The 24,785-nt window shown below is 37.1% G+C and overlaps 1 protein-coding gene across 1 annotated transcript; it reads left to right on the top strand.

Moving 5' to 3' along the window:
• Window positions 1–235: 235 nt before the first annotated feature.
• Window positions 236–23,699, top strand: P4HB (prolyl 4-hydroxylase subunit beta). The gene is made up of 11 exons (XM_003768605.4): window positions 236–605; window positions 2,417–2,623; window positions 3,095–3,228; window positions 3,467–3,604; window positions 13,170–13,274; window positions 15,975–16,100; window positions 17,239–17,439; window positions 18,159–18,279; window positions 18,417–18,598; window positions 19,203–19,289; window positions 22,563–23,699. Exons 1-11 carry the CDS (start codon window positions 455–457, stop codon window positions 22,641–22,643), a joined length of 1,533 nt encoding a protein of 510 aa, XP_003768653.1. The 5' UTR covers window positions 236–454; the 3' UTR covers window positions 22,644–23,699.
• Window positions 23,700–24,785: the final 1,086 nt, after the last annotated feature.

The following is a 24,785-nucleotide window of genomic DNA, read 5'->3' as shown; positions in this document are numbered from 1 at the left end:
CGGTGAGCGCTACCAGTCAGAAGTAGGCAAAGAGAAAGTTCTTTCTTTAAGCCAATAAGAAATGTGGGCAGGGCGTGAGCGTGATTGTCTCTAACCAATTATAAGCGGAAAAGGGCGAGTTCCACTTTGCAGCCATTCAGAGACCGACTATGGGACTAATAGCAACCAATCCGAGAGGGAAAATGGCAGGTGCCTGAATCAGTTTGCCAATCAGCGCAGACTGAGGGGCGGAGCAAGCGCGCGCGCGGAAGCCAGTGAGAAGTGGGAGGTAGCCGGGCGCGCACTCTCGGGGACAGGATCTATAAAGGCAAGGCCCCACGACCCAACGCGCGCTTCTGCCCTTTTCTCTGTCCCAGGGAGGTAACCGTAGCACCTTCACCACCACGCTCCGCTTCGTGCCCGCCCCTTCCGTGTGCCTACGGCCTACCGCCGCTTGCCGGGCCCGAAGAGAGACATGCTGAGCCGTGCCCTGCTCTGTCTAGCACTGGCCGTCACGGCCGGGGTCCGCGCTGATTCCCCTGAGGAGGAGGATGATGTCCTGGTCTTGAAGAAGAGCAACTTCGAGAAGGCGCTGGCGACCTACGAGTACCTCTTGGTGGAGTTCTGTGAGTGCCGACACCCCGCTCCCACCCTGCCCTGCTCGGCCGACCTCGGCAGCCCCGGAAAACGAGCGTCCGTCTTCCCCGAGGCTGTCCGGGAGCTTGCAGGCCGAGGGCGCGCGGGTGACCCCCTGGGGACCTCGGCGGCCGCCGCAGCTGAGCCGGGTTTTCTCACCTCGGGATGGGCGAGGGTGGGTGGGTAGGTATCGGCGGCCGCTTTCCCATCCGTGGGAATCGGCAGGAGTGGGGTGCCTTGGTCGTGGTGTGCATCCTGATTTGTTCTATTCCCCTTCTTGAGCTTGAGGGGTCTGCATGGAGGCTTCCTCCCGGCCGGTTTCGGGAATGACACCGTCCTTCCAAAGTCCTTTTGTTTCTGAGGTGGAGGGAGAAGAGTAATCTCCGAACTTTAAAACTTATTTGAGATCTTGGGACTTACAAGTCTTCCATCTCTGGGGAATAGGAAAAGTCTCAAAAAAAACTTTTTTTTTTTTTTTTTTTTTGGATGAGAAGCAGCATTTATACTCCCCTCTTAAAAAATGCTTAAACTTAAGCCTTCTTTTCTGCCCGTTACAATTTATCTTTAAGACCCAAGTTGTTACATTCAGTAACTTTAAAGTTTGGTTGATAGGCCAAGTTGGGTGACTTTCTGCTTGAAGTCCACATGGCAAATTTCCTCAGTAAGCAGGAAAAGAAGAGGATCAGCTTGTTTCGGCAACAGCAAATACAAAAGAACCGTTTATGGTTTGATGCTGCAGTGTCACTTAGATGGTTCTGCTCCAATTAACTTAGTGTCTTTCTTAATAGTAATCTGAAACTTAGTTTGTGAGAGCATTTAGCATTCTTTTCAGTGGCAAACAGTAATAGTTGCTAATTTGTGATACAAAACGGTGAAACAAAGTGTGAGTGTAATAAACTTGAATAGTATGCTACATTTACAGTTTCAAGATAATTGCTTGCAACCTTAGGGTGCAACATAGAATCAATGAACTTTGGAAAAAAAAAAGATATAAAAGATGTTATAAAAGAAATATGATAGAAAAAGAAGATGAACTAGTGATACGGCCAGGGAATACTAGATGTACAAAGACCTTTACTGGTGTCTCCATAATGTCATGTCCTTTGGCATGTTGAATAGACCCCCTGTGGTGAATTTATGGGAAGACAATATGCAAGAGTTTCATAGAATATAACAAGCATGGATGAGTTGGGATTACAGAGGAAGCTCACATCATGAATCATATGAACACTACTGGGTAGATTTGATGGCTCTGCATTTTTAAAGGAATGACAGTGATTCTAGGTATAAATTTTCTCTATAATCACCTGTTGGTGATTAAGGTTCAAGTCTTGACATACTGGCTCAGATCTGGGCAAAACACTTAACATCTCAAGTCTCAAATACAGTTTGCAGAGCTGATACAGAATTGCCCTGGTTGAAGTTTTTCGCCCAGTCATGGGGAGGTGAGGAAATATTCCAATCACACTGATGAAACCACAGGTTTGGAAACACAATTAAAAACCAACCAAACAAACAAAAAACACCTGGTCTAAGGCTGTTACTGTTACTTGTTTTTAGAGTTTAAAAAGCCACCAGGAGCCTTTGGTAACAAAGCAGATTCAGAATATAATTTTGTTTATAGTTTTCACCTGATATGAACAGCTTATGTTTTAATACTGCTGAAGAGCTACAAGAAGTAATTTGCCAGTATGTTAAATGTTGATTTCTGTGAAGGAATTCTGTGAAAGGCTAGGGGAGTTGTCAAAAGAAATAGAATTAGGTCAGGTTCTCCTGCTTAATCCTTTATTTTTCTTTTCAGATGCTCCTTGGTGTGGCCACTGTAAAGCCCTAGCACCTGAGTATGCTAAAGCAGCAGGAAAACTTAAGGCTGAAGGTTCTAAAATCAGATTGGCCAAAGTAGATGCCACTGAAGAGTCTGATCTAGCACAGCAGTATGGTGTTCGGGGTTACCCTACCATCAAATTCTTTAAGAATGGAGATACAGCTTCTCCTAAAGAGTATACAGGTGGGTCTTCTTCCTAGGAAGTGATCAAATTCTTTCAGGTAGATATGCAAAAGAAAAAAATAACTGAGGATATAATACACCTTAGATTTGTTTGGTATTAGAATAACTTTTCAAAGCATTTTTTGTTTAATTTTGTCTTTCCCTTCCCAATGACTTGTGAGATAAGTAGGGCAGAAATAATACCTTATCCATATGTGCTAACTACTGCTGAGTTGTTCAAAGTACTTCAGACTTTTGATAGGGATATAGTAAAGGTTAGATATTATCCTTACTTTATAGCTGAGAAAAGTCTTAAGTCAAGAGGTTGACTTGCCCAAGATTCCAAGGTGATTTGGTGATAGAAACTTTTGGAGTAGGCCTAAACTTTGTTGATCTTTGTATCCTTTCCCTTGCTCTCCTACTTAAGGAAGTGAATGAATGTTCCCATATATCAAAATAAATCTGAACTTTCTTGGGGGATTGGGGATACAGCTGGTAGAGAAGCTGAAGACATTGTGAACTGGCTGAAGAAACGCACTAGTCCAGCGGTCACTGTCCTGACAGATGTTGCTGCTGCTGAATCCTTGGTGGATTCCAATGAAGTTGCTGTTATTGGCTTATTCAAGGTACATCTATTAGAATTTAATTTTGGATTCTTTTGCTTTTCTTGTGTCCTCCCTTGCACAACTGGAGCAAGTGATTACATCTCATCCTTGTTGTCTAGGGCACTGGCATATGCTAAGTAAGGATCCTTCATTGAAGATGGACCATGGGGGTCTAATGTTTGTCTTGTTTAAAGGTACATACTGGCTATGTTGAATCGGTAAGTCAGTAACTTTTCTCTTTTTAATCTTCCTCATCTAGGACTTAGAGTCAGAACTTGTCAAACAGTTCACATTGGCTGCAGAGTCCATTGATGATATCCCATTTGGAGTCTCTTCCAACAGTGATGTGTACTCCAAATACCAATTTGATAAAGATGGCATTATCCTCTTGAAGAAGGTATGTTGTTTGGCTTGTTGAACTCTAAAATAAAATGTAGTTCACCTTTGGTCTGCAGAGAGTAATGCTTTTTTAGTACCTTGCCCTATGAGGCTCTGGAACAGTGGATCAGAGGTTCTACATCATGATCTCCAAGATAAAGGTTTTGTGTCATGAAGTTAAGTGGAGTAGAATCATTTTTTTAAAAAACCACTTTAATAGGGCAGTCTTGTCTTACACAATAGCTAATGTTTCTCTTAGCTTTGTACTGTTTTCTAGTTAAAAATTGGAATATTCAGAAGTTGGCTTCTTGGCAAAAGGTTTCTTAGGAGAAAAGATTCTATTTTTGTGTGCCATAATCTGTAGGAAAAGCTAATTTTTTCCTTTCCTTTAAAAAAAAAAAAATCTGATAAAGAATGATAGTTGTTAGGATAAGCAGCTGATAAATAAATCATTTGGGAAAGCTTAAACCTGGGTGCTGAAGGGAAAAATAGTTCTCACTATTAAGTAAATTTGCATTATGCAAAGTTGACATTACTAAAGAAATCTGCATTCCAAAAAATCCTTCTCTGCCCATCTCCTCCCCTCTTCCTTCCCCCTCCCCCCCCCCAAATCAAAACCTCAGTGATAGACAGGAGACTTTTATTCTGATCAGATCAGTGTCTGCCAGCAGCCAGAAATTCAGTACCACTAAGTATCTATCCCCATGACGGGGCTTGTCCTCTTCTGTTTGTGTCTACCCCCTCCATATGTTCTTTTTTTCTGGCAGGGACATACCTGGCCTTGTGTTCCTTATGCTCTTGTGTCCTTCTAGGCTCCCATATGACCTTGAACCATGTACTTTAAAAGGCCCTCTTCCTCCATAGGTGTGGTCCCCTTTTGGCTCCTTCTCCCTTCCCCATATGATGAGCAAATTCAGAATGATTCACTTGGGTAAATCAAAAACTGTAGCACTAAATTAGAAGTGGAAAGATTTATTCAGGTCAATTTCAAAAAGAAGCTTAAGTTCTTTGAGTTTTGAAGTACCTGGTTTGGTGAGCTTTCTCCACTGAGCAATTTGGACGAAAAGTACTGGTTAGATCATAAGTTGAATGAAAAAGATAAGCAATTTGAAAGTAGATATGTTCTTTAAGGAAAAGAGAAAGGTGCTTGTGTGGTTTGAGAAGAAAAACTTGGTTTTAGCTAGAATATAGATCTAGGGTTGGTGTTTTTTTTTTTTTTTTTTTTTTTTTTTTTTTTTTTTTTTAAAGTAGTGTTATAGGCTCTTGATAGAATTTTGTAGTTAAACAGTATAAGTGAGGCATGGCCCTTCCTAAAAGAGTACAATGGAAACTAATTTTCTGTTTCTGTTAGATCTCTTCGTAAGGAATTTTGATATTTAAGGGAAAAATGAACAAGACTCATGGACTTCTTAGGGAATACTGTTTGAGCTATTAATTGTTGGGGGGGAAAAAGTGTGGAATTAAATGGAATTAAAATACTTATATTTAAGAGGTATACTAAATGAATATTACAGAATTTGGATTGCGGTGTTATTATTTAGTCTCCCATTATGGATGAAATTAGGAATGTATTGCAGGGAGACTCCAGTATGATTTAGGGATGTTTTTAAATTTAGCAGGACAAAATACTTTAAAGGTTAAAAGATTTTTCTAAAGTCAAGAATGATTCTACTTGTCTGAACACTTGGAAAAATGTGTCCTATCATTATATATAGCATAGTATAAAGAGAATATTAGGGATTATAATTTTGTCAGAAAAGTCTAGAGCAAATCTATTCTGGTACTTAACTGACTTTTTTTTGGGGGGGGGGGCATCTAATCATTGGCTTAGACTTTCTCTGTTTCATGTTCATAAATCTTCCTAAGGAGATTGCAAGCTCTATTTTTTTTTTTTTTTTTGCTGAGGCAATTAAGGTTAAGTGTCTTGCCCAGGGTCACACACCTAGGAAGTGTTAAGTGTTTTGAGACCAGATTTGAACTCGGTACTCCTGTCTTCAGGGCTGGTGCTCTATCTACTGCCACACCTAGCTACCCCTGCACTTTTTAAGGCAGGGATCATTTCTTGATATTCTTTCTCATCTGGGCCTAATAGTGTTAAAAACACAATAGGTTCCTGATAAATATTATTGAATTAAATTTTGAGACAGATTAGTCTTCTGGTTTTGATTTGAGGTTAATTAGAAAAAACTGTATTTGATTCATATTACCTGAATTACAGATAACTGCCTTTGTTCATGAACTATGAAACAGTCAGCATTGCTTTTTGCAGAAGGATCTGGGCCATAAACTAGTTCCAGTGAACTTTGTCTGCTTAATTAGTTAAGATAACTTGGGGGCAATAGGAATACAGATCTAAGGTCAAAATTACTTCATTTAGGAAAGAAGTTTAAAATTGTGAAGGACATATAGCTTAAATTAGTTTCCTCCCACAGCAGGAGGAACTTACCAGTGTGATCAGATTTTAGATCCTGCTTTGTAGGGGGTACTAAGAATGTTAAAATGAAAATAATAGCTAGCATTTATTAGAGTGCTTTAAGGTTTCCAAGCATTTCTTTTGTACCCAAATACACAAAATGTACCTTATTGGAACTCTTATTCTGTTTTAGTCTATTCTGGCTTTTCCTATTTTTTCTCCCTATTTTAGTCTGACTTCCTTACCTGTTTATTTAGCCAAGGGATCATGTGGGTAAGGACTTCAGCTGACACATTTCAGTCTTACTAGGACCCACGTATGTATGATTAGCCATTTTCATTATGAAATAAAACTAAAACTTTTTTTTCCCTGAGGCATCTGGGGTTAAGTGACTTATGCAGGATCACACAGCTAGGCCGTGTTAAGTATATGAAGTCAGATTTGAACCTAGGTCCTCCTGATTTCAGGGCTGGTGAAAACTAACATTTTTACAATAATTATTATAGTACAACTCTTTCTCCCATTAGAACCATCTCTTAATAAGAAAATTATAATTAAGCAAAGTACCAATACAACTCAACTGCATAAGGTCTTGTTCTGTACCTGTAGTTGACTGCTTTTCATTTAGAAAATGAAGACGGTTCATCATTCCTTTGAAGTCGGGATTGATCATTGTATTGATGGGGGAGTTTTTTTTTGGCTATTTGGTAGTTTCCTCCCCCTTCCCCCCCAATATGATTGCATTATTTCCTTTATGTTATTGTAATTATTATATATTGCTCTGCATCAAACTTTCCAAGGTTTTCTGAATTCCTTCATTTTCATCACTTGTAGTTTAATAATATTGCATTCATATTCTTTCAGCCATCTCCCACTCTGAGCATATTATTCAATCAATCTAACTCCCTTTTTTTCATTCTATCTCTATTAGCTTTTTTCCCTTCTGTATTCAAAAATACTCAAATATACCTTACTCTGAAAGACTTATCTTGATCCTTTAACACTTTCAATCTTTTGCTACCACAAAAAATACTTCTAAGGATGTTTGGTAATAGGAACCAGAAAAACCTTTCTTTAATCTCTTTAGTCTAAATGCCCAGTAGTGTTATCACTGGGCCAAAGGGTATGAAGTTTAGTTACTTTTTTAGCATAGTACTAAATTAGTTTTCCAGAATGAATAGTCAAATTCCTGGCTCTCTCAGCACAATATTTGTCAGTGTTGGATACGCTGTAAGAAAACAAATGTGATAGTTTCGTCTTTTATTATATTTGCCACGTTGATGGGACTACACTAATAGTTCATAATAACTTTTTTAAGGAGCCTTCAAAGCTGGTTGGAATAAATTCTTGTTTTTTAATTATAGTCCATGAAGTAACTCTTTCCACTTTCAGCAGTTAACTAACTCCCTTTATGCTGAAAGATGGGGAGGGGAACAGAAGAAGGAAAGTAGAAAGGAAGAAGCATTTATGAAGCCCCAGTGCTAAGTACTTTATAAATATGGTCATATTTTATTTTCACAACAGCCCTGCAAAGTAGGTACTACTGTTATTCTCATTTTAGAATTGAGGAAACTGTGCCAGAGAAGTTGTCATACAGCTAGGAAGTGTTTAAGGTTAGATTTGAACTCTAACCTGATTCCAGCTTTCCACCTATTGTGCCAGCAGCTTCTCTATAGAAATTCTAGCTTCCTTTTGTAATTTAGAATCTCTTTTCTTCCCATCTCAGAGGAAGAAGTAGCCACTACCTTGCTGGATCAATCTTATCATTTTATTTTCTCAGATCATGTTTTCTCTTGCCTTTGGGTTATTGTTCCATCAATCCAACTCATTGTTTTCATTCTATCTCTACCAGCTTTTTCCCTTTCTGTATTTAAAAATGCTCAAATATATCTTAATCTGAAAGATACTTATCTTGATCCTTTAACTTCAAACTAGATAATTGGTTTCCTTACCAATTACCTTGTTACCTATTTTATCTAGCAATTTGTCACTATACATATATGTGCATATATTTGTACAAATTACGTACATACCTGTATTTTGTTTCCTTGGCTAGAATATTACTCTTTTGTAGGCCAGGGTCTTTTTGTCTTTGTATCTCTAGTGCTAAGAAGGTACTTAAATCGGTGTTTGCCGATTATTCATATATTCTCTGAAGTGTAGTCTATTCACTCATTTATTTCAATATTTTCTGGTTTGGTGTCAGCCCTCATAATTTTATAGAAATTGGTCTCATTTAGGTAATTCCCAATTGAAAAATACATCTTAGTTCTTGGTCCTCTCTTTAATATTTGATACTAAGTATATAACTACTCCTTGGATTCTTCTCTCCCCCCCCCCCCCCCAATCCCCTCCCATAGTTTTCATTGCCTGATACTATGTAGGTATTTCCTGGGTAAAAAAAGGAGCAGTAATTCTTGCCATTATTGTTAATATTGCCAGAGACTTAATAAAAATGAGACTTCCCTGGCATGTTTTGTAGAGGTAGTCCAATTCTATCTTCATCTAAATATCTGTTTGCCAAGATTCTGCTTTCTACATTTTCTCTTTGCTTTCTACTTACTTTCATGGCAATAAAGAGATACCTTCATAGTTTGTTTTTCTAGACATAACTTCTTACCTGAGCTCCTATTCCACATTGCCAACTTGCCTTTTGGATGTAATCATTGAGATAACCTTAAATGAAATTAACATTCCTTTTCACTGGTTCTCAAGACTCATTTTCTCTTTTCTGTTAATGGCATTACCTGCCACTTTGATTTTTCTAGCCTTAGTACCCTTTTGTGTATTCCCTTAACCTGGGTGATCTTTTTTTTTTTTTTTTTTTTTTTCCCTTTTTTCTATTGAAATCCTGGCACATATCCAATTGTGCCAGGTCTTATTTCTACTTGCATATCTTATCTGACCCCTTCTATTCACACAGTCACCACATTAGTTCAGGTCTTCATCACCTCTTGTGTGTATTATTTGCAGCAACCTCCTAATTTGTCTCTCTCTGTTTCAGTCATTCCTACATACTGCTGCCAAAGTAATTTTTCCTTAAAGATTTCCTGTTGCCTCTCAGATACAATAGAAAATCCTTTGTTTGACTTTTAAAGCCCTTTACTACTTGATCCCTCAACCTGTCTTTCCAGCTTCACTATCCACTCAAATTGATCCCTTCTGTTCCTCCATCTCTTTAGCTTAGATGCTTACATCCTCACTAACTACATTTTATTGTGTATTGTACTTTGTATTTGTTTTTATTTTTTAACTTTATATTTATGCTGTAGATATTTTTATGTAAAGTTATTTCCCCTGATAGAATTAAGTATTTTGAGTAAAGGAATTATTGCTCCTTTTATTATATTTTATTTGGCACATAGTAGGCATTTAATGTTTATTGAGAAATTCTTTGAGGCCTGTTCCAACCACCACTTCTCTTCCTTTTCCATTTGAACTTGGTGGTTTTTTTTTTTGGGTGGAGGGGGAAAGTCTTATAGCATTTTCTATTTCTTAATTGAACTTTGTTTTGGACTGAACTTAGTAAGGTACTTAAGAGAGCCCTGGACCTTCTGGAAATGAATATAAACTTAAACAAATATATGATAAATGTTTGTTAAATTGAATTACTGCTAGACTTTCTTTCACCAAACAAGTTTCCTATCCTTGCTGCAGCTTCCAGTTCTGATAATTCTTTGCATAAGCTTTAGGTGCCCATGAGGTCCTTCAGGATGCCACTGAAAGCAATAGGGGGCAGAGTTGGACTGCCTTTACAATGCAGGCCTGACATCATCACATGATTTCAAGTCTTCAAACAGTATTAGAAATAAGTATTAGTAACAATAGGAATGGCCAACTTTTGTAAACTATTGAATCATGGGCCGATTATCAAGTGATGGCTAGAGTTCTCCTATGTGATGGAGCATGATTAATTCTAGTGACTAAAGTAGTCCAGCATTTAATATATTTACATTGTTGATAAAGAAAACTTGGTTTTCCTTAGTATACTCTGGTTAGAAGCAAAAGATTATATTTTTGAGGAATAAAAGGGAATAATTTGCCTGCAATTATTCCCTTATTGTTAAATCTGCAAAGAGGTAGGGTCCAAAAGGCTATTTTGCCTCAACGTAAGGAGGAAAGTGTCTCTGGAGCCATAGTGGTCTTATAAATATGAATCTCAAAAATTAGTCAACAAATCAACATTTTTTAAAAATTATATATTTTTTTATACCTTTTCATTCTTACAAATAAAAAGTTTGAAAAGAATATTTTTGAATTTAGAAGGTTTTCTGGCATTTGATCTTTTTGCTTCATTTGATACTGTTGATGACTCTTTTTTTTTTTTTGTTAATTGCTTTTTAGTAAAAGGAGAAAAAAAAGCGACTTTAACTCAGATTTTTATTGCTGTCATTACTTGGTAATGACAGTGGGTTCTTGACCCAGTCAAGGGAATTTATATATGTATGTGGTTTTAATCATTTCTTTTGTCTTTGCATTATGTATTCTGTGTGTGTGTATTATATGTATGTATACTCTCCAGTTGGCTATGTCCCGTATTATAAAGAAATATAAGCAAAAATATCTGATACATAAGATGGTGACTAACAGTAAGTATCATTTGTCTCTCTGGGGGGAGTAGTCCCTCCTTGTCGGCCAACAGATTGCATTCTTCATCAACTTCTCCCAAATTATTAGTTTCTTCTCTTTTGCTTTCAGGCTGACTCGTATCTTTTCCTATACTTAAAAAACCTTCACTAAATCCTATCATTCCTTCAAACTATCTTGCTACATAAGCATTCTTCCTTTCTCAGTCAAACTGAAGGGGAAAAAAGCTGTCTGTACTCTGTTTCCTTCATTTCTCTCCAACCATTTGGAGTTTGGCTTCCAACCTTATCAATCCTTACCCAGCAGCTTACCAGTGGTCTCTCAATTGTCAAATCATTCTTTGCTTAGTTCTCATCCCTTGGTCTTTTTATTGCATTTGACACTGTTGATTACTTTCTGGACTCTGGGTTTTTTGATTTTCTCTCCTAGATTTCTTCCTTTGCTGATTACTCCTGTCTCCTTTAATGAGGCATCCAAGCTTTGGTTTTTTTTTTTGCTTTTTTGTTCCCCAAGTTTTTCTCCTAGGTCCTTTTATCTTCTCCCTGTAAGCTCTCTTAGTATATTCATCTTTAATAGTACTTAAACTTACAAGTATTTGTACACATATGTAATGTCTGAGCTAACTTTCTGGAGGTCCTCCGGAAGGGCCTTGGTCTCAGCAGGATAGACTCCACAAGAATGGACAAGAATAGAGTCCAAAGTCTTTATTGTCTCTTACACAGTCTGTGTCTGTCATAATCTAACCCAGTCTTCTCCAGCAGTCGGACAATCTGCCAGTCTCAACCAGTAGTCTCCCTCCGAGTCTAATTTTGTCCCCAGTTTAGATTTTACATCGTTACAGTATACTTGAACTAAAGAGCCATTACATCACCATGCTAAGTATTAAGTATATGTATACTAGAGAACCATTATTTCATCAATTCCACTGAGTTAACACCTTGTTTCAAGTATTCTTCTCTAAAGTTCCAGCTCTCTACACACATATATTTCTAAGTATATATGTATATTATATGCATCTGTGAACACCGGTCTGCCAATTTATAGTGGCTTTCCTTCTAAACTAACTTATATTTAACTACTTTGTATTTATTGGTTTTTAATTCTCTCTATATTGTATATGTCCTTGTCTCTCTTATAGAATGTAAGCTATTTATTGGTGAATAGGAATCATTTCATGCTTTTACTTATACTCCCAGTGCCTGGCACATAGTAAGCACTTACATATTGTTAGCTGAATAATTACACACTTCAGAGTGCCTCTTCTCACATGGCCCTTCTAGCATTTACTTTTCTTGTCCAAATTCGATGAAGTGAAGTTGAATCCTGAGCTGTTTTCATGTAGTAGTTTATAGTTTGCAAATCTACTCCTGAGAAGTGTTTAAATCCTAGTCACTTATTAGGAATGAATTTTTTGAAAATTGTTTTTGTTGCTTCTAGCAGGTATGTAAGGAATAACAGGTACCATCTGCATCTGTAACTATTTTTGCCAAATTTTGCCTAAACTGGAAATGGTGTGTCCCTGAAGCAATTGTAAATCCAGAAATTAGGAGAAATATAATGTCTTAAGCTGTTAGATCTACTTTTAAAGAACTTTTTTTTTTTTTTTTTTTAAAGCACCATGTAATTTTATTTTACTTAAAAAAGGGAAAGAACTCAGGTTTTTAACTCTTTTCCTAGATGGAGAAGCTAGCAATTGGAATATGTTGCTGAACTCCTTATGTTTTAGAAATAACTCTGCCCCATGTCCTAAATAAAACCTTTTGGTTAAATGGATGGTGTTCATTTAAATCCTAATGTACCAACATCCTTTTTTCCTGGCACCATAGAAAATGAGGGTTCCCAGAATTGAGGGCAAAAATAGGTGTTGCTTTATTATGAAATGGGCTTTGGCATTAGATTGAAGCTTATCTTCAGTGAACATCTGTGCTTTTATCCCTGATGCCACCTTATACCCTGTGGGGACAAAATGCTCTCATAAGTAAACTACAGTTCATCAGCAAATGAAGTATCAGCTGTGTTTCAGCATATCTCTTTCTTTGGATGCTTTCCTGGTACATACCAGGAAGCACTTTCTTCATCATTGCTTATTGGTTCTTATTATCCGGAATGACACTTTTCTTCTCCAGACTCCCACTGACTTGGGTTTGGGAAGACTATTCATTGACTGACTTGAGACTTAACAATCATGTGGGTCAGCATTGTTAGGTCAGTGAACTTTTCTTCATGACTAATTTTTCAGTTCATTAGGATGATATCAAAGATTGGGGTCTGCAACTTTTTCTGTTACAGCTCTGATTTATTAGGTTAGATCCTTATCTGTGAGTACTTGGATTTGAGTTTGTCTGTAGTGGTAGTTATAAAAATTCCTTGTTAACTTGTAAGGAATCCTGGATTCATGCTGAGGTATTATTGGAAAAATTTGGCTGTTAACTGTACAATCTTGTTTTGTTTGTTGCTAGAGTCTCATAAGATACAAGGTCACATTAAGTACAGAGATGTTGCTAACTTGTCCTACTGGAGAGAGCCCAGAATGGCTCAAGTATATGTAAAGAGGACTTAACTTGTAACCCTTCTCTTTTCTCAGTTTGATGAAGGTCGAAACAATTTTGAAGGAGAGATTACCAAGGAGAACCTATTGACTTTTGTTAATTATCACCGGCTGCCCTTGGTCATCGAGTTCACTGAGCAGGTATGAGGCTTTTTGCTAGTAACATATACTGCTAACTCAAAGGAGAATTCAAGAATTGGAAAGAAAGATTGGTAGTTCTGTTACAGCAAATCATTTATTGCTTTGGAATCCATTCATCTGCTAAGACCTCTAGTTACCAGGAGTGCCCTGTATCCTCTGCTCAGATTCCTCATATGTCTTTCAGATTATTACCTTTCATCCTAATCCCTGTGATAATGAATTGCTGGCTGTTTAAGAACAAGCTACTCCAAGATCCCACTGCTATACTCTAATCCCAGAAACCTACCCTTCCAATATCCTACTTTACTCCTACTTTTTTTCCCCTTCTGTTATCTCATCCCTTAACTGAAAAGACTTCTTGTGTTTTAGACCTCCTCTACCTTTTGCCACTTAGTAATCTTCTGTCTTTTCAATTCTCATGACCTAATTTTCTCTCCCACTTCAGCTACACATAGAGATGGATAATCACACTCTTAATTTTTAGCATTATTTACAAGTCTTCCATTATTGTGTTCAAAACCTCCAGAATTCTCTCATGCTATCTATACCTTTGCCTTTCCAAAGCGCATATATATATGTGTGTGTGTGTGTGTGTGTGTGTGTGTGTGTGTATATATATATACACACACACACACACTTTTTTGTATTTATGGGACCTTGAATCCCTGATTTCTCAGTACAATTCCAGGCCATCATTCTTATTCTGACTTTTTTCTCTCCCAAATCTCAACCCATTGTTAACTTGTTAACTATTCTGTCCTCTGCTCTTAAAGCTCTTATCCCCTAGTCCTGTCTGCTTTGGACTCTTGTCAGACTCCCATCACCTGTCTCCTGAGCTCCTATTCAGGTGCTTGTGAATGGAAAAAGGAAATCATGTAACCAGACTGAGAAGATTTATGTCCTCTAATGCCATTGGAACCCTCATAGTTCCATTTTAGGAAAGGTAGCCATTTGTCTTTACTATGGTTTCATAATTGCACTTCTGACAGATGAGATTCCAAACCTTTTAGGTCTCCTCAATCTCCCCTTCCTCCCAGACCATCTCCTTTCTCCACGTTCAACTGAGGACTTTGCCTCATACACTGTTGAAAAAATAGAAACTTCACCATGAGCTCATTCTTCATTTCTCTGCATCTTAGTTCTTTGTCCTTATTCTTTTATTCCGTTCTATTTAGTCTCTGAAAATGTGACATTACTGGCAGAGTCAATCCCTTTACATTTACCCTTGATCCCATTCCCGCCTGCCCTTCTCCATTAACTTGCCCTCTACAATAATTCTTTTTCTAATCTTCTGATCTTTTTCTACTGCCTACAAACACATTTCTTTATCCTTAAACCTAATTAGATTTTGCCATCCTTTTTTATGTCTCTGCTCCCATTCCCATGCTATGCGGCTAGAAAAAACTGTTTATACTCATTGCCTTCATTTCCCTCTTCTCAGTTATTTTTCAACCCTGAGCAATTCGATTAATATCTCAACAGCTGAATTGAAATTGTTTTTTCCAAAATTCCTGTTGATCTCTTATAAGCCAAATTTGACCTTTTCTGAAGCTTTGTACTTCTTGACCTCGACAATATTTTACAGGTTTGACTTTCTCTTAAGTTTTTCCTGATAACTACTCCCTTGGTTCTCCTTTCCATCTGATCATTCCTTTTCAGGAATCATCTGTATATAATGTCCTCTGATCTCTAGCCAGATGATTTCTAAATCTATATCCAGCTCTAGTTGAGCATATTAATATCCCACAGGCCTCTTTCACATCCTACCCCTCTTTTCTTTGTCATATGTATCATCACCTTTTCATTTTTCTTGGTTATTAGTCTCAACATTGTCCTCATTCTCCTGAACTCCAGTTAATAATTATTTAATAAACACTTGCTGTGTGCCAGACACTGGAAATGGACAAAATTCATATATTCAGTCATCGGGTACCATTTACATCTCTCAGATCTGACCCTTTCTCTCTCTTTATCTTACTACCACCCTATTTCAGGCCCTTATCTTTCTCCTGGATTATGCACTAGTCTCCTAATTGGAAATCCTTGCTTGAGTCTCTTGTTCAACTGATCCTCTATATTACTGCCATATTTCGTAAAGCACAAATTTGACTGTCATGCCCTTACTATGTAATCTCCATTGGTGCTTTATTATATCTAGGATCAAATGCAAACTCTTCTGTTCAACATTTAAAGTCCTTCACACAACTTGGTTCCAACCTACTTTCCCTGGCTCATTGTACATCTCCCCTGCCTGTACTTTTGAGTCAACCCAAACTGATCTCTGTTTTTTATACTTGGCATTCCATCTTTGTCTCCGTGCCTTATAATTGGCTGTTCTCTCCTCACTTCTGCTTCTTAGAATTCCTTGTTTCTGTCAATCTCACTTCGTGAAACTTTTCCTGACCATCTACCCCCAAATTATTTTGTACATGCCAATTCATGTGCGCGTTGGCTCCTACTTCAATAAAATAGAAGACCGTTGAGGTCAGGAACCGTTTTTATTCTTTGTATCCCCAGAACCTGTCTTGTAATAGGTGTATAATGAATTCTTGATTGATTCCATGTTAAGTCAGAACTGATTGCCAGGTAACTTATGGTTTTTTAAATGTGTTAATGATAAAAGGTTTTGAATGGGAAATGCATGTGAGAAAGTCATTGCATTTTCTCTTTTTCTTTAACATATATTTCTGTGTTAACTAGACGGCCCCCAAAATTTTTGGAGGTGAAATCAAGACTCATATCCTGCTGTTCCTGCCAAAGAGTGTTTCTGACTATGATGACAAACTGAATAACTTCAAAAAAGCAGCAGAAAGCTTCAAGGGGAAGGTATGTGACTTTAAACCATAGTATTGTAAAGTTAAAAGTAAATTCTTAGGATCAAATGACAAACCAAAGAAGTCTGGGTTTAGAAAAATGGCTCCTTATAATCATCCTTCATGTGTGACTTAGTGCTAAATGCTTGTACCTGCCTGCCTACTAGTGTCAAAAGGGAGGGAACCAAGATGTGAGAAAGGAGAACTAAGGGAGAAACCCAAAAGGAAGGCTTCAAGACTGTCAGTTAAACCAATTCCTGTTTAAAGATGAGTCCCAAAAGATATTGGGGAGGGATAATTTGGGGAAGTTTACACAAAAAGTAAGCAGAAGTGACTAACCGCAGAGAGATTCCAGTTGACTGCTTACTATGATTCAGCGGGGAAAAAAAGGAAACCAAATCTGAATAACTTCTTAACATCAAATCTTTTGATATAACCTCCCTTGTACAATTCAGAGGAATATTTTTATAGACTTGTCTTATAAATAATAAGTTTTTAATAGCTTTGGATACAATTTTAGGAAGGAAGGAATCCTGCCTTGCCTGAGGTAAGATCATGTTAAGGTTGTTTATTTTTCTGTTCAATCAGAAATAAATAAAATGGTGATTAAGGGAGGCATTGACAGTCTTATGCATAGACTTAACATTTCCATTGGGAGTTTTTATATTAAATTAAAGAAACTATAACAAATTGATCAGAGTTTGGAGTAACAACTGAATTTTTTTTAAATATCTTAACTTTTTAGTTTCTATCTTCTGTATCCATCTGGTCAGTGGAATTGTTTCCTAAATAAGATTGCTCTGTAGTGTTATCTTTCCAAACCTGCCCCACTCTACCACCTCCTCTCCTCAAAAAAAAAAAAATGCTTAATAGTTTTCAAGAAACACTAATTGTGAGTAACTGAATGCCTTTGCTAGGAAATCATTTAAAAATTTCGCTTAAAAGGGTTGTGTAGGTATTGTCTATTGTATATTTAAGAATAGAGGAATAAAAGGGAATGTGTGGTTCTTTAATACCTTTTTTATTTGTTATTTGGCGTAATCTGGGAATATCAGATCCAAAATTTAAACATAACTTCTTTAGCTTGGCTTTAACAGGAGAAGACAAAAAATAGCTTAGGTCTTTCTAATGTCAAATCTTTTGTTCCCAAGATCCTGTTTATCTTCATTGATAGTGATCACACTGACAACCAGAGGATCCTTGAATTCTTTGGCCTAAAGAAAGAGGAATGTCCAGCTGTCCGCCTTATCACTTTGGAAGAAGAGATGACCAAGTACAAGCCAGAGTCGGATGAATTAACTGCAGAAAAGATAAAAGAATTCTGTGACCGATTTTTGGAGGGCAAAGTTAAGGTATTAGGGCTGAAATAAATTTTACCACAATTTTTAGATGAGAAAACTGAAACCTAGATTTCTTGATGATTTGGCTTAAAAAGTATAAGCACAAAACATGTACAACTTCTCAGACTGACTCAGACCATATCCTTTTGAGCTCTCTTTTGGATCCCCTGCAGCTTTTTCTAGAATATTTAGCAAAAAGTACAGAGTAACCATAGAACATAGATCACAAAACTAGCTGCAGTAATACCAGCACAAAAATAACTCCTTTTTTAATATGCAGTAACCAAAATGACTTTTTCCTGCTATGGAGTTGCTCAGGCATACACCAGCCTGTTGTATTTTAACCAATGTTCTCATATCCTCAGAAAAGAGGAGAGTGTTATTATTATTATTTTTTGGGGGGGGGGCAAAATCATGGCTCCAATTGTTCCCTCTTGTAATTTGTAGTGATTGTTTGGGTTGTCACCCCAATTTTCAGGTTTACTTTTTGCCCAGGAGGTATGAAGCAGAGTCGGCTGAGCAGTAGTATCAATTGTGGTATAATCGATTTCCCAATTAAACTTCAGTCCCTTCTTAGGCCGTTTCTTTGTGAAAGAGGAATAAATTAAGGTAGTGAGAAAAGTCTTATTTGACCCACTGAGCAAGTAGCCCTGCTAGGATAGGCCCAATAGTGATCCTTTGGAACACTTGTTTATTGTTGGTTACCTATCTTGTTTGATATATTTTTTTAGCCTCATTTAATGAGCCAGGACCTACCTGATGACTGGGACAAGCAACCTGTTAAAGTACTAGTTGGGAAGAACTTTGAGGAAATTGCTTTTGATGAAAAAAAGAACGTCTTTGTAGAATTCTGTAAGTAGATATCTAATTTTTTCCTTTTGCAATATAGTATGGAATGCCTAATTGGAATAGCAAAGTACTTTGTTCATAGGATAAGGGTTGAGGAGCACTGTCCTCCTTGTGCTGATGTGGACTTGTCATCTTTACAGATGCTCCCTGGTGTGGTCACTGCAAACAGTTGGCTCCTATTTGGGACAAATTGGGAGAGACTTATAAGGACCATGAAAGTATAGTCATCGCCAAGATGGACTCAACAGCTAATGAAGTAGAGGCAGTTAAGGTCCACAGTTTCCCCACGTTAAAGTTCTTCCCTGCAAGTGCTGATAGAACGGTAAGGATTTTACAGCAGAGAGAAGTGGGAAATGAAAAGGACCAATTGCAGTGCTATGGCTTTTCCACAACCTTGATGTTAATATTGGGTGGGGGGATGGGAAAGGAAAGAGTAGAACTGCTTTTTTATCTTTGAAGCTAAGGTGTGTTTCTGAAATTCGGGGGAGGGTGGGATTGATCATGGGCTGGTTAAGACTTGCTTCCATGCAAATGTACTCTTCTCATAACCTGCCTTCCCAATGCCACTGCCTTCCCTCAAGTCTACTTGAGAGCCTCTCTATGGGATCTGTCATCCAGGGAGCCAAGAGCTAGGAAGGATCAGGTTGGGTCTGCTTTAGTGCAGAGGTAAGGGAGCTGGGAAGGGGCCGTTTCTTGGTGGGGAAGGAGTAGAAGAGCTCTTAAGTGGGGGTGTGGCTTTTGGTTTTGGTACCCCCCAGCAGAAGCTCTTTCCCTTGTGGGTTAATGGAAAAGCACATTTCTTGAGCTCCTTGACTTTGTGTAGGAAGGGAGAGCTTTTGGGGGTAAAAATTGTCATAGGTGGGCTGCAGGATTTAGAGGGTGTTGGTTTCGTTTCACCTTTCCCCTTTTCCCCTTCCCTTCTAAAGGTAATTGACTACAATGGAGAGAGAACACTAGAAGGTTTCAAGAAGTTCCTAGAGAGTGGTGGATTAGATGGGGCAGGGGATGATGATGTAAGTATATTTTTCTTTTCAGCATCAATATAAATCCATATACTTCTTTTATGAAAGAAATCTTTTGATTTTTGATGAATGTGTAGAATCCATTCTCTCATTCTATCCTTGCCCACTTCACTCTCTTCCACCCATGAATAGTTCTGACCTACATTGCTCCTTACAGAGTTTATCCTATTAGGAGAAAATTATGTCCTTTGCTCCTCTGGCTAGCCTGTAAAAAAGATTAAAGATGACTGGATAGGACACAAATGGCTTGACAGGTTTGGGTGGAGGGCCCTGAATGGTAGCACATTCTTTGGAGTTCAAAGGGCTTAAAACATATTTAATTCTAGACGATTGAATAACTTATTTACTTAACTCTTAATGATCTGGATACTAAATTTGACTGAAATTTTGATACATGGGGCACTACAACCCTAGCACCTTGTTAAAGGACTTCTTTTTGTTACGAACTCTTATTTTTTTCAGTTCCAGATTCTCTCCCTCCCTCTTCCTCCCTCTCTTCCTCCTCCTCCTTTTCCCCCATGTGTTGAAAAAACAACAATCAAAGAGAAGGATTCTTAACCAAAAAGTAAGAGATATAATCATAATAGATGGATAAAACAGAAAATTTCAGTTACAGAAATCATAAAAACCAGAAAGAATTTTCAGCATTCATTTTTACAAGATTTTCTATTCCAGATTTTTTTCCTTATCCCTCCCCATTTGCCAAGAGAGCAAACAATGTAATATAAATTGTACATATACAATATTTTAAAACATACTTTCATATTTGTCATGTTGTACAAGAAAAATTTGACCAAAGAGGGGGGAAAAAAAACTGAGAAAAACCAACCAAATAAAAAAGGTGAAAATGCACATTCAGTCTCCATAGTTCTCTCTTTGGATGTGGATGGCATTTTCCATCTCAAATATATAGGAATTGGATCACTGCATTGCTGAGAAGCTGTTCATCATTTCTTATAGCTCAGTAATATTCCATCATAATCACATATGACAGTTTGTTCAGCCATTCCTTAGTGGATGGGCATCTCCTTAATTTCTAGCTCTTTGCCACCAGAAAACAATTGGTATTGAATGTGTTTTTTATATATGTGTATATATATGTATAAATATGTAAAAAGATTCTTTGGTGTTTTTTTTTCCTTTTTAAATCTTTTGGGATACAGACGTAGTAGTGATATTGCTAGGTCAAAGGGTATATGTGGTTTTATAGCCCTTTGGGTGTAGTTTCAAATTGCTCTACAGAATGGTTGAATCAGATCACAATTCTGTCAACATTGGATTAATGTCTTATTTTTCCCACATCCCCTCCAACATTTGTCACTTTCCTTTTCTATCATATTAGCCAATGAAAAATATATGTGAAGTACCTCAGGTTGTGCATTTCTCCAGTCAGTATTAGAACATTTTTTTCACATTATCTATAGATATAATTGATTACTTCATCTGAAAACTTCATGAGTTTACATCATTTGTTAGTTGAGCAATGGCTCTTTTTTTTTAATAGCTTTTAACAAGTTTATATGCATGGGTAATTTTATAGCATTGACAATTGCCAAACCTTTTGTTCAAATTTTTCCCCTCCTTAATGGCTCTTATTTTTATAAATTTGACTCAGTTCTATGTTTGAGAATTCTTTCTGGCTTTCTGCTTTTTTTCTCCTGCACCTGACAATTCTTGTATTTGGCTATAATATTCCTGGGAGTTTTTATTTTGGGTTCTCTTTCAGAAGGTGATTAGTGGATTTTAAATTTCTTTCTATTTTATACTCTGGTTCTAGAATATCAAGACAGTTTTCCTCAATCATTTCTTGAAAGATGGTGTTTAGGTTCTCTTTTTGATCATGGCTTTCAGTAGTCCAATATATCTCCTGGATTTATTTTCCAAGTCAGTTATTTTTTCCAACGAGATATTTCACATTTTTTTGTTTTTTCATTTTTTTAGTTTTGTTTTATTGTTTATTGATTTCTTATAAAGTAAATAACTTCCATTTGCTCAATTCTGATTTTTAAGAAATTTGTTTCTTTAGTGAATTTTTTTTATGTCTTCCATTTGATCAGTACTGCTTTTTAAGGCATTCTTTTCCTCATTGTCTTTTTTTAAACCTCTTATCATTTGGCCTACTCTTTTTTTAAGGTGTTATTTTCTTCAGTTGTTTTTTTTTTTTTAATGAATCCCTTATTCAAACTATTGACTTGCTCTTCGTGATTTTTCTTGCATCACTTTCATCTTCTCAATTTTTCCTCTATCTCCTCTCTTCTTTGATATCCAAAAGCTTTTTTGAGCTCTTCCATGACCTGAGAACAATTAATACTTTTCTTGGAGGCTTTGGATGTTGGAAATTAAAATTATGTTCAAGTGTGTGTTTTGATCTTATCACCATAGTAACTTGCTATGGTCAGAATTTTTTTTCTGTTATTTGTTCATTTTTCCAGCCTATTACTATCACTTTTAACTCTTTCTTAAAGGTAGGACTTTACTTCCAGAGTGGAGGGCTTCCTACCCCAAACTTCAAGGGGTTTGTAAAGCTGTTTTCAGATATGTTTTCAGTTCTTCCAAGATGATATAAGGAAAGATTTCTTTACCAGCCCCTTGGCCTCTGCTCTGCGAGTGACCATATGTACTCTTTTCTGCCTTGGAACTATGAGGCGGGTCCCTGCTCTGTTGTGGCCACAAATTCTGATGTATTAATGCTGTTCCTCTCCCTCATACTGCCACTCAGAACTGCAGTCTCAGTCTGAGTAAAAACAGAGCCTTGCCTTGGTGTCAGCAAAGAGACCCTTGTAATTTCCTAACTAGTTTAACCTCTCCTTAATGAGAGTTCTGGATGCACTTGCTGCTCATCTAGTGGCTCCCAAGGCCTGCTCCTGCTTTGGTGGAACTGGACTATGTTCCATTCTCACCCAAGTGGAACAGATATTTCTTTTTAATCTTCTAAACTGTCTTTGGCTGGAAAATTATTTTACCCCATCCTTTTGTGTGTTCTCTTAGTCCAGAAATTGTTTTATATCATTATTTAAAGGAGTTTGGAGGAAAGCAAAGTTACTGCCTTTTCTCTGCCCTTTTCCCACTGTATCTTTCTGGCTTTTATATATTCATTCCATTTCTTTCCTTTTGAGGTTAGTGTTCTGTTTCCCACGTGTAGGCCTTTGCTTCTTTTTTCTTTAACTTTGCATTAGCCCTCTCTCTTCCTCTTTATTTGGAGATTCCGTCCAAACACCACGTTTTACAAAACCTTGGAGTTTTTTTTGTTTTTTTTAATTGTAGGATCTAGAAGACTTGGAAGAAGCTGAAGAGCCAGATATGGAAGAAGATGATGATCAAGTAGCTCCAAAAGATGAATTGTAAAGAGAAATAAGCTGACATATCCCAAAAACAAGACACTACATTATGGGCTGCTCCAACCAAGCAGCAAAATGCATCTGGAAACTTGTAAGATTCACAACTGAAGGAGAGTGTTCATTGAAAATCCAGGGAGTTTTTTTTTTTTTTTTTTTTTTAATACTTCATTCTAACATGTATGTAAATTCAAATGTCTTTTCCTTTTTGCTTTTCAATTTTTGAAAAGTGAGTTACCTTTAACAGCCCAGATCATTTGGTGAGCCTCCTGTTCTTTCAGGGGAAGGGGTGGGGGAAGTGATGTATTGTTTTGTTTTTTGTTTTGTACAATTTTTTTGTCACACGTGTTTTTTTTGTTTGAAGCGGGTTGTAAAAAGTTAAAAGCATGAGTATCATTAATAACCATTTTAGTGTCTGCCACACTCATATCTCCCATGAAAATTCTTGTCATCCCTTTTTAAAAAAAAAAAAAAATCCTGCCTTTAGGGTTTTTAAACATATTTGATAATTCAACATGTCAAGAGTGTCGGATGGCAGTGTCGCTCACCTTTTAGCTAGTCCTCTCTAGAATTGACCATTCCTCAATCTGGGGAGGAGCAACCACTAAGCTAAATGCAAGGACTCTCCCCTTCACACCAGTGTTATTATGGCTGAATGTCCTTGTATTTTGCTTTAAAAATACTTTTTTAATGCTCTGGAGGTCGATAGGACTATGCCATCGTTTGTTTTTTTGTGACAACAATCATTGGTGAAGGGGAAGATAGTTTCTAGCTTCCCTACTTAGAAGTAGTATCACCTTCCCTGTTATGATACAGGGTTTTGTTCCACAGCTTTCTGGTGCATTGCTCTGTGAATGTTGGATTCTTTTCCAAGTGTATAAGATGAGTTCCAAGGCCTACTTGATGCAGTAAACCAGGACACATGATCATTGGGAATTGGGAAGGGCAGTTGTGTGGGCATGGGCCAGGGATGTTTGAGCTCAATCAGACTTGATAACACTTTAAACATTTCCACTATAATGTTGGAACTGAACACATTGGCCAAATAAAGTTGAAATTTTAATATTTGGTGTTGCCTTTATCTTTGTTTTTTTTTTTTTTTTTTAACTCATGTAATTGAGCCTAGAATCTAGTATCTTAATAGAGAGAGAGTGTGTGTGTGTGTGTGTGTGTGTGTGTGTGTGTGTGTTTTACCTTAAAAACTAATATGCAAAACTTTGTGAAGAAGGGGGGGATTGTCCTTGGGACAGTTAATTTTGTCATTTCCCTTAAGATTAGTTTTCTTAAACTTTTGAAATAGGATGGATATATGTTAACTCTCATTTACCCCTCGGTTCTTTTCAGTTTGACTTTTTTTTTTTTTTTTTCTTTGAACTCTTATCAAAACTGCTCTTATTAAAGTGACTGATTTTTTTTTTTTTTTAGTTTGTTAAATATTTCTGGTCTTGATCTCTCTGCTTTATGATAGTCACCTCCTGGATACTCTCTTTGGAGTTTCATGACACTACTTTCTCTTTTTTACCTGACTGCTGCTTCCGAGTCCTTTGCATTCATTGTCTATATTGTGCCCTTCAACTGGGGGTGGAGTATGTCTAAGGTCCTTGTTTCTACTGTCTTAGTGACCTATCGGTTCCCTTGGGCTACTGATACAGTTCTATGCTAGTATCCTCTAAGTGCCAGCTCATGGGTATTAGCATCTCAGACTTAATATGTCCAAAACAGAGCTCAGCTTTACCTTTTTGTTCATTCCCTGTTGAGGGCACCATCGCTCTTTAAAGTTTCTCGTGTTAAAGATAACACTTATTGTACATATCTTGTAAGTTATTAAATCTTTCTATTTCTAGCTGTACAAAATCTCTTGAATCTTTTCATACAACCACCATCCTAGTTCAGTCCCTTATTTTTCACTTAGATTACTGCAACAGCTTCTTGCCTTGTATTCCTGTCTCTTAAATTTTACTCCACTGCATCATCCTCCACATCAGTGATGTTAAACTCAAATGAAAATGACCATTTATCCATATATAGGGATCCTTGCAGGCTGCATATTAATTTAGTTTTTACATATATATTTTATTTTTATTTATTTTGTTAATTATTTCCCAATTACATTTTAATGTGGTTTGGAAGAGTACAATGGAGAGTGTTGGGA

This window comes from Sarcophilus harrisii, chromosome 4 (genome assembly GCF_902635505.1).
Source record: "Sarcophilus harrisii chromosome 4, mSarHar1.11, whole genome shotgun sequence".
Taxonomy (NCBI): Eukaryota; Metazoa; Chordata; class Mammalia; order Dasyuromorphia; family Dasyuridae; genus Sarcophilus; species Sarcophilus harrisii.
This window is presented reverse-complemented; position numbering and strand designations above follow the sequence as displayed.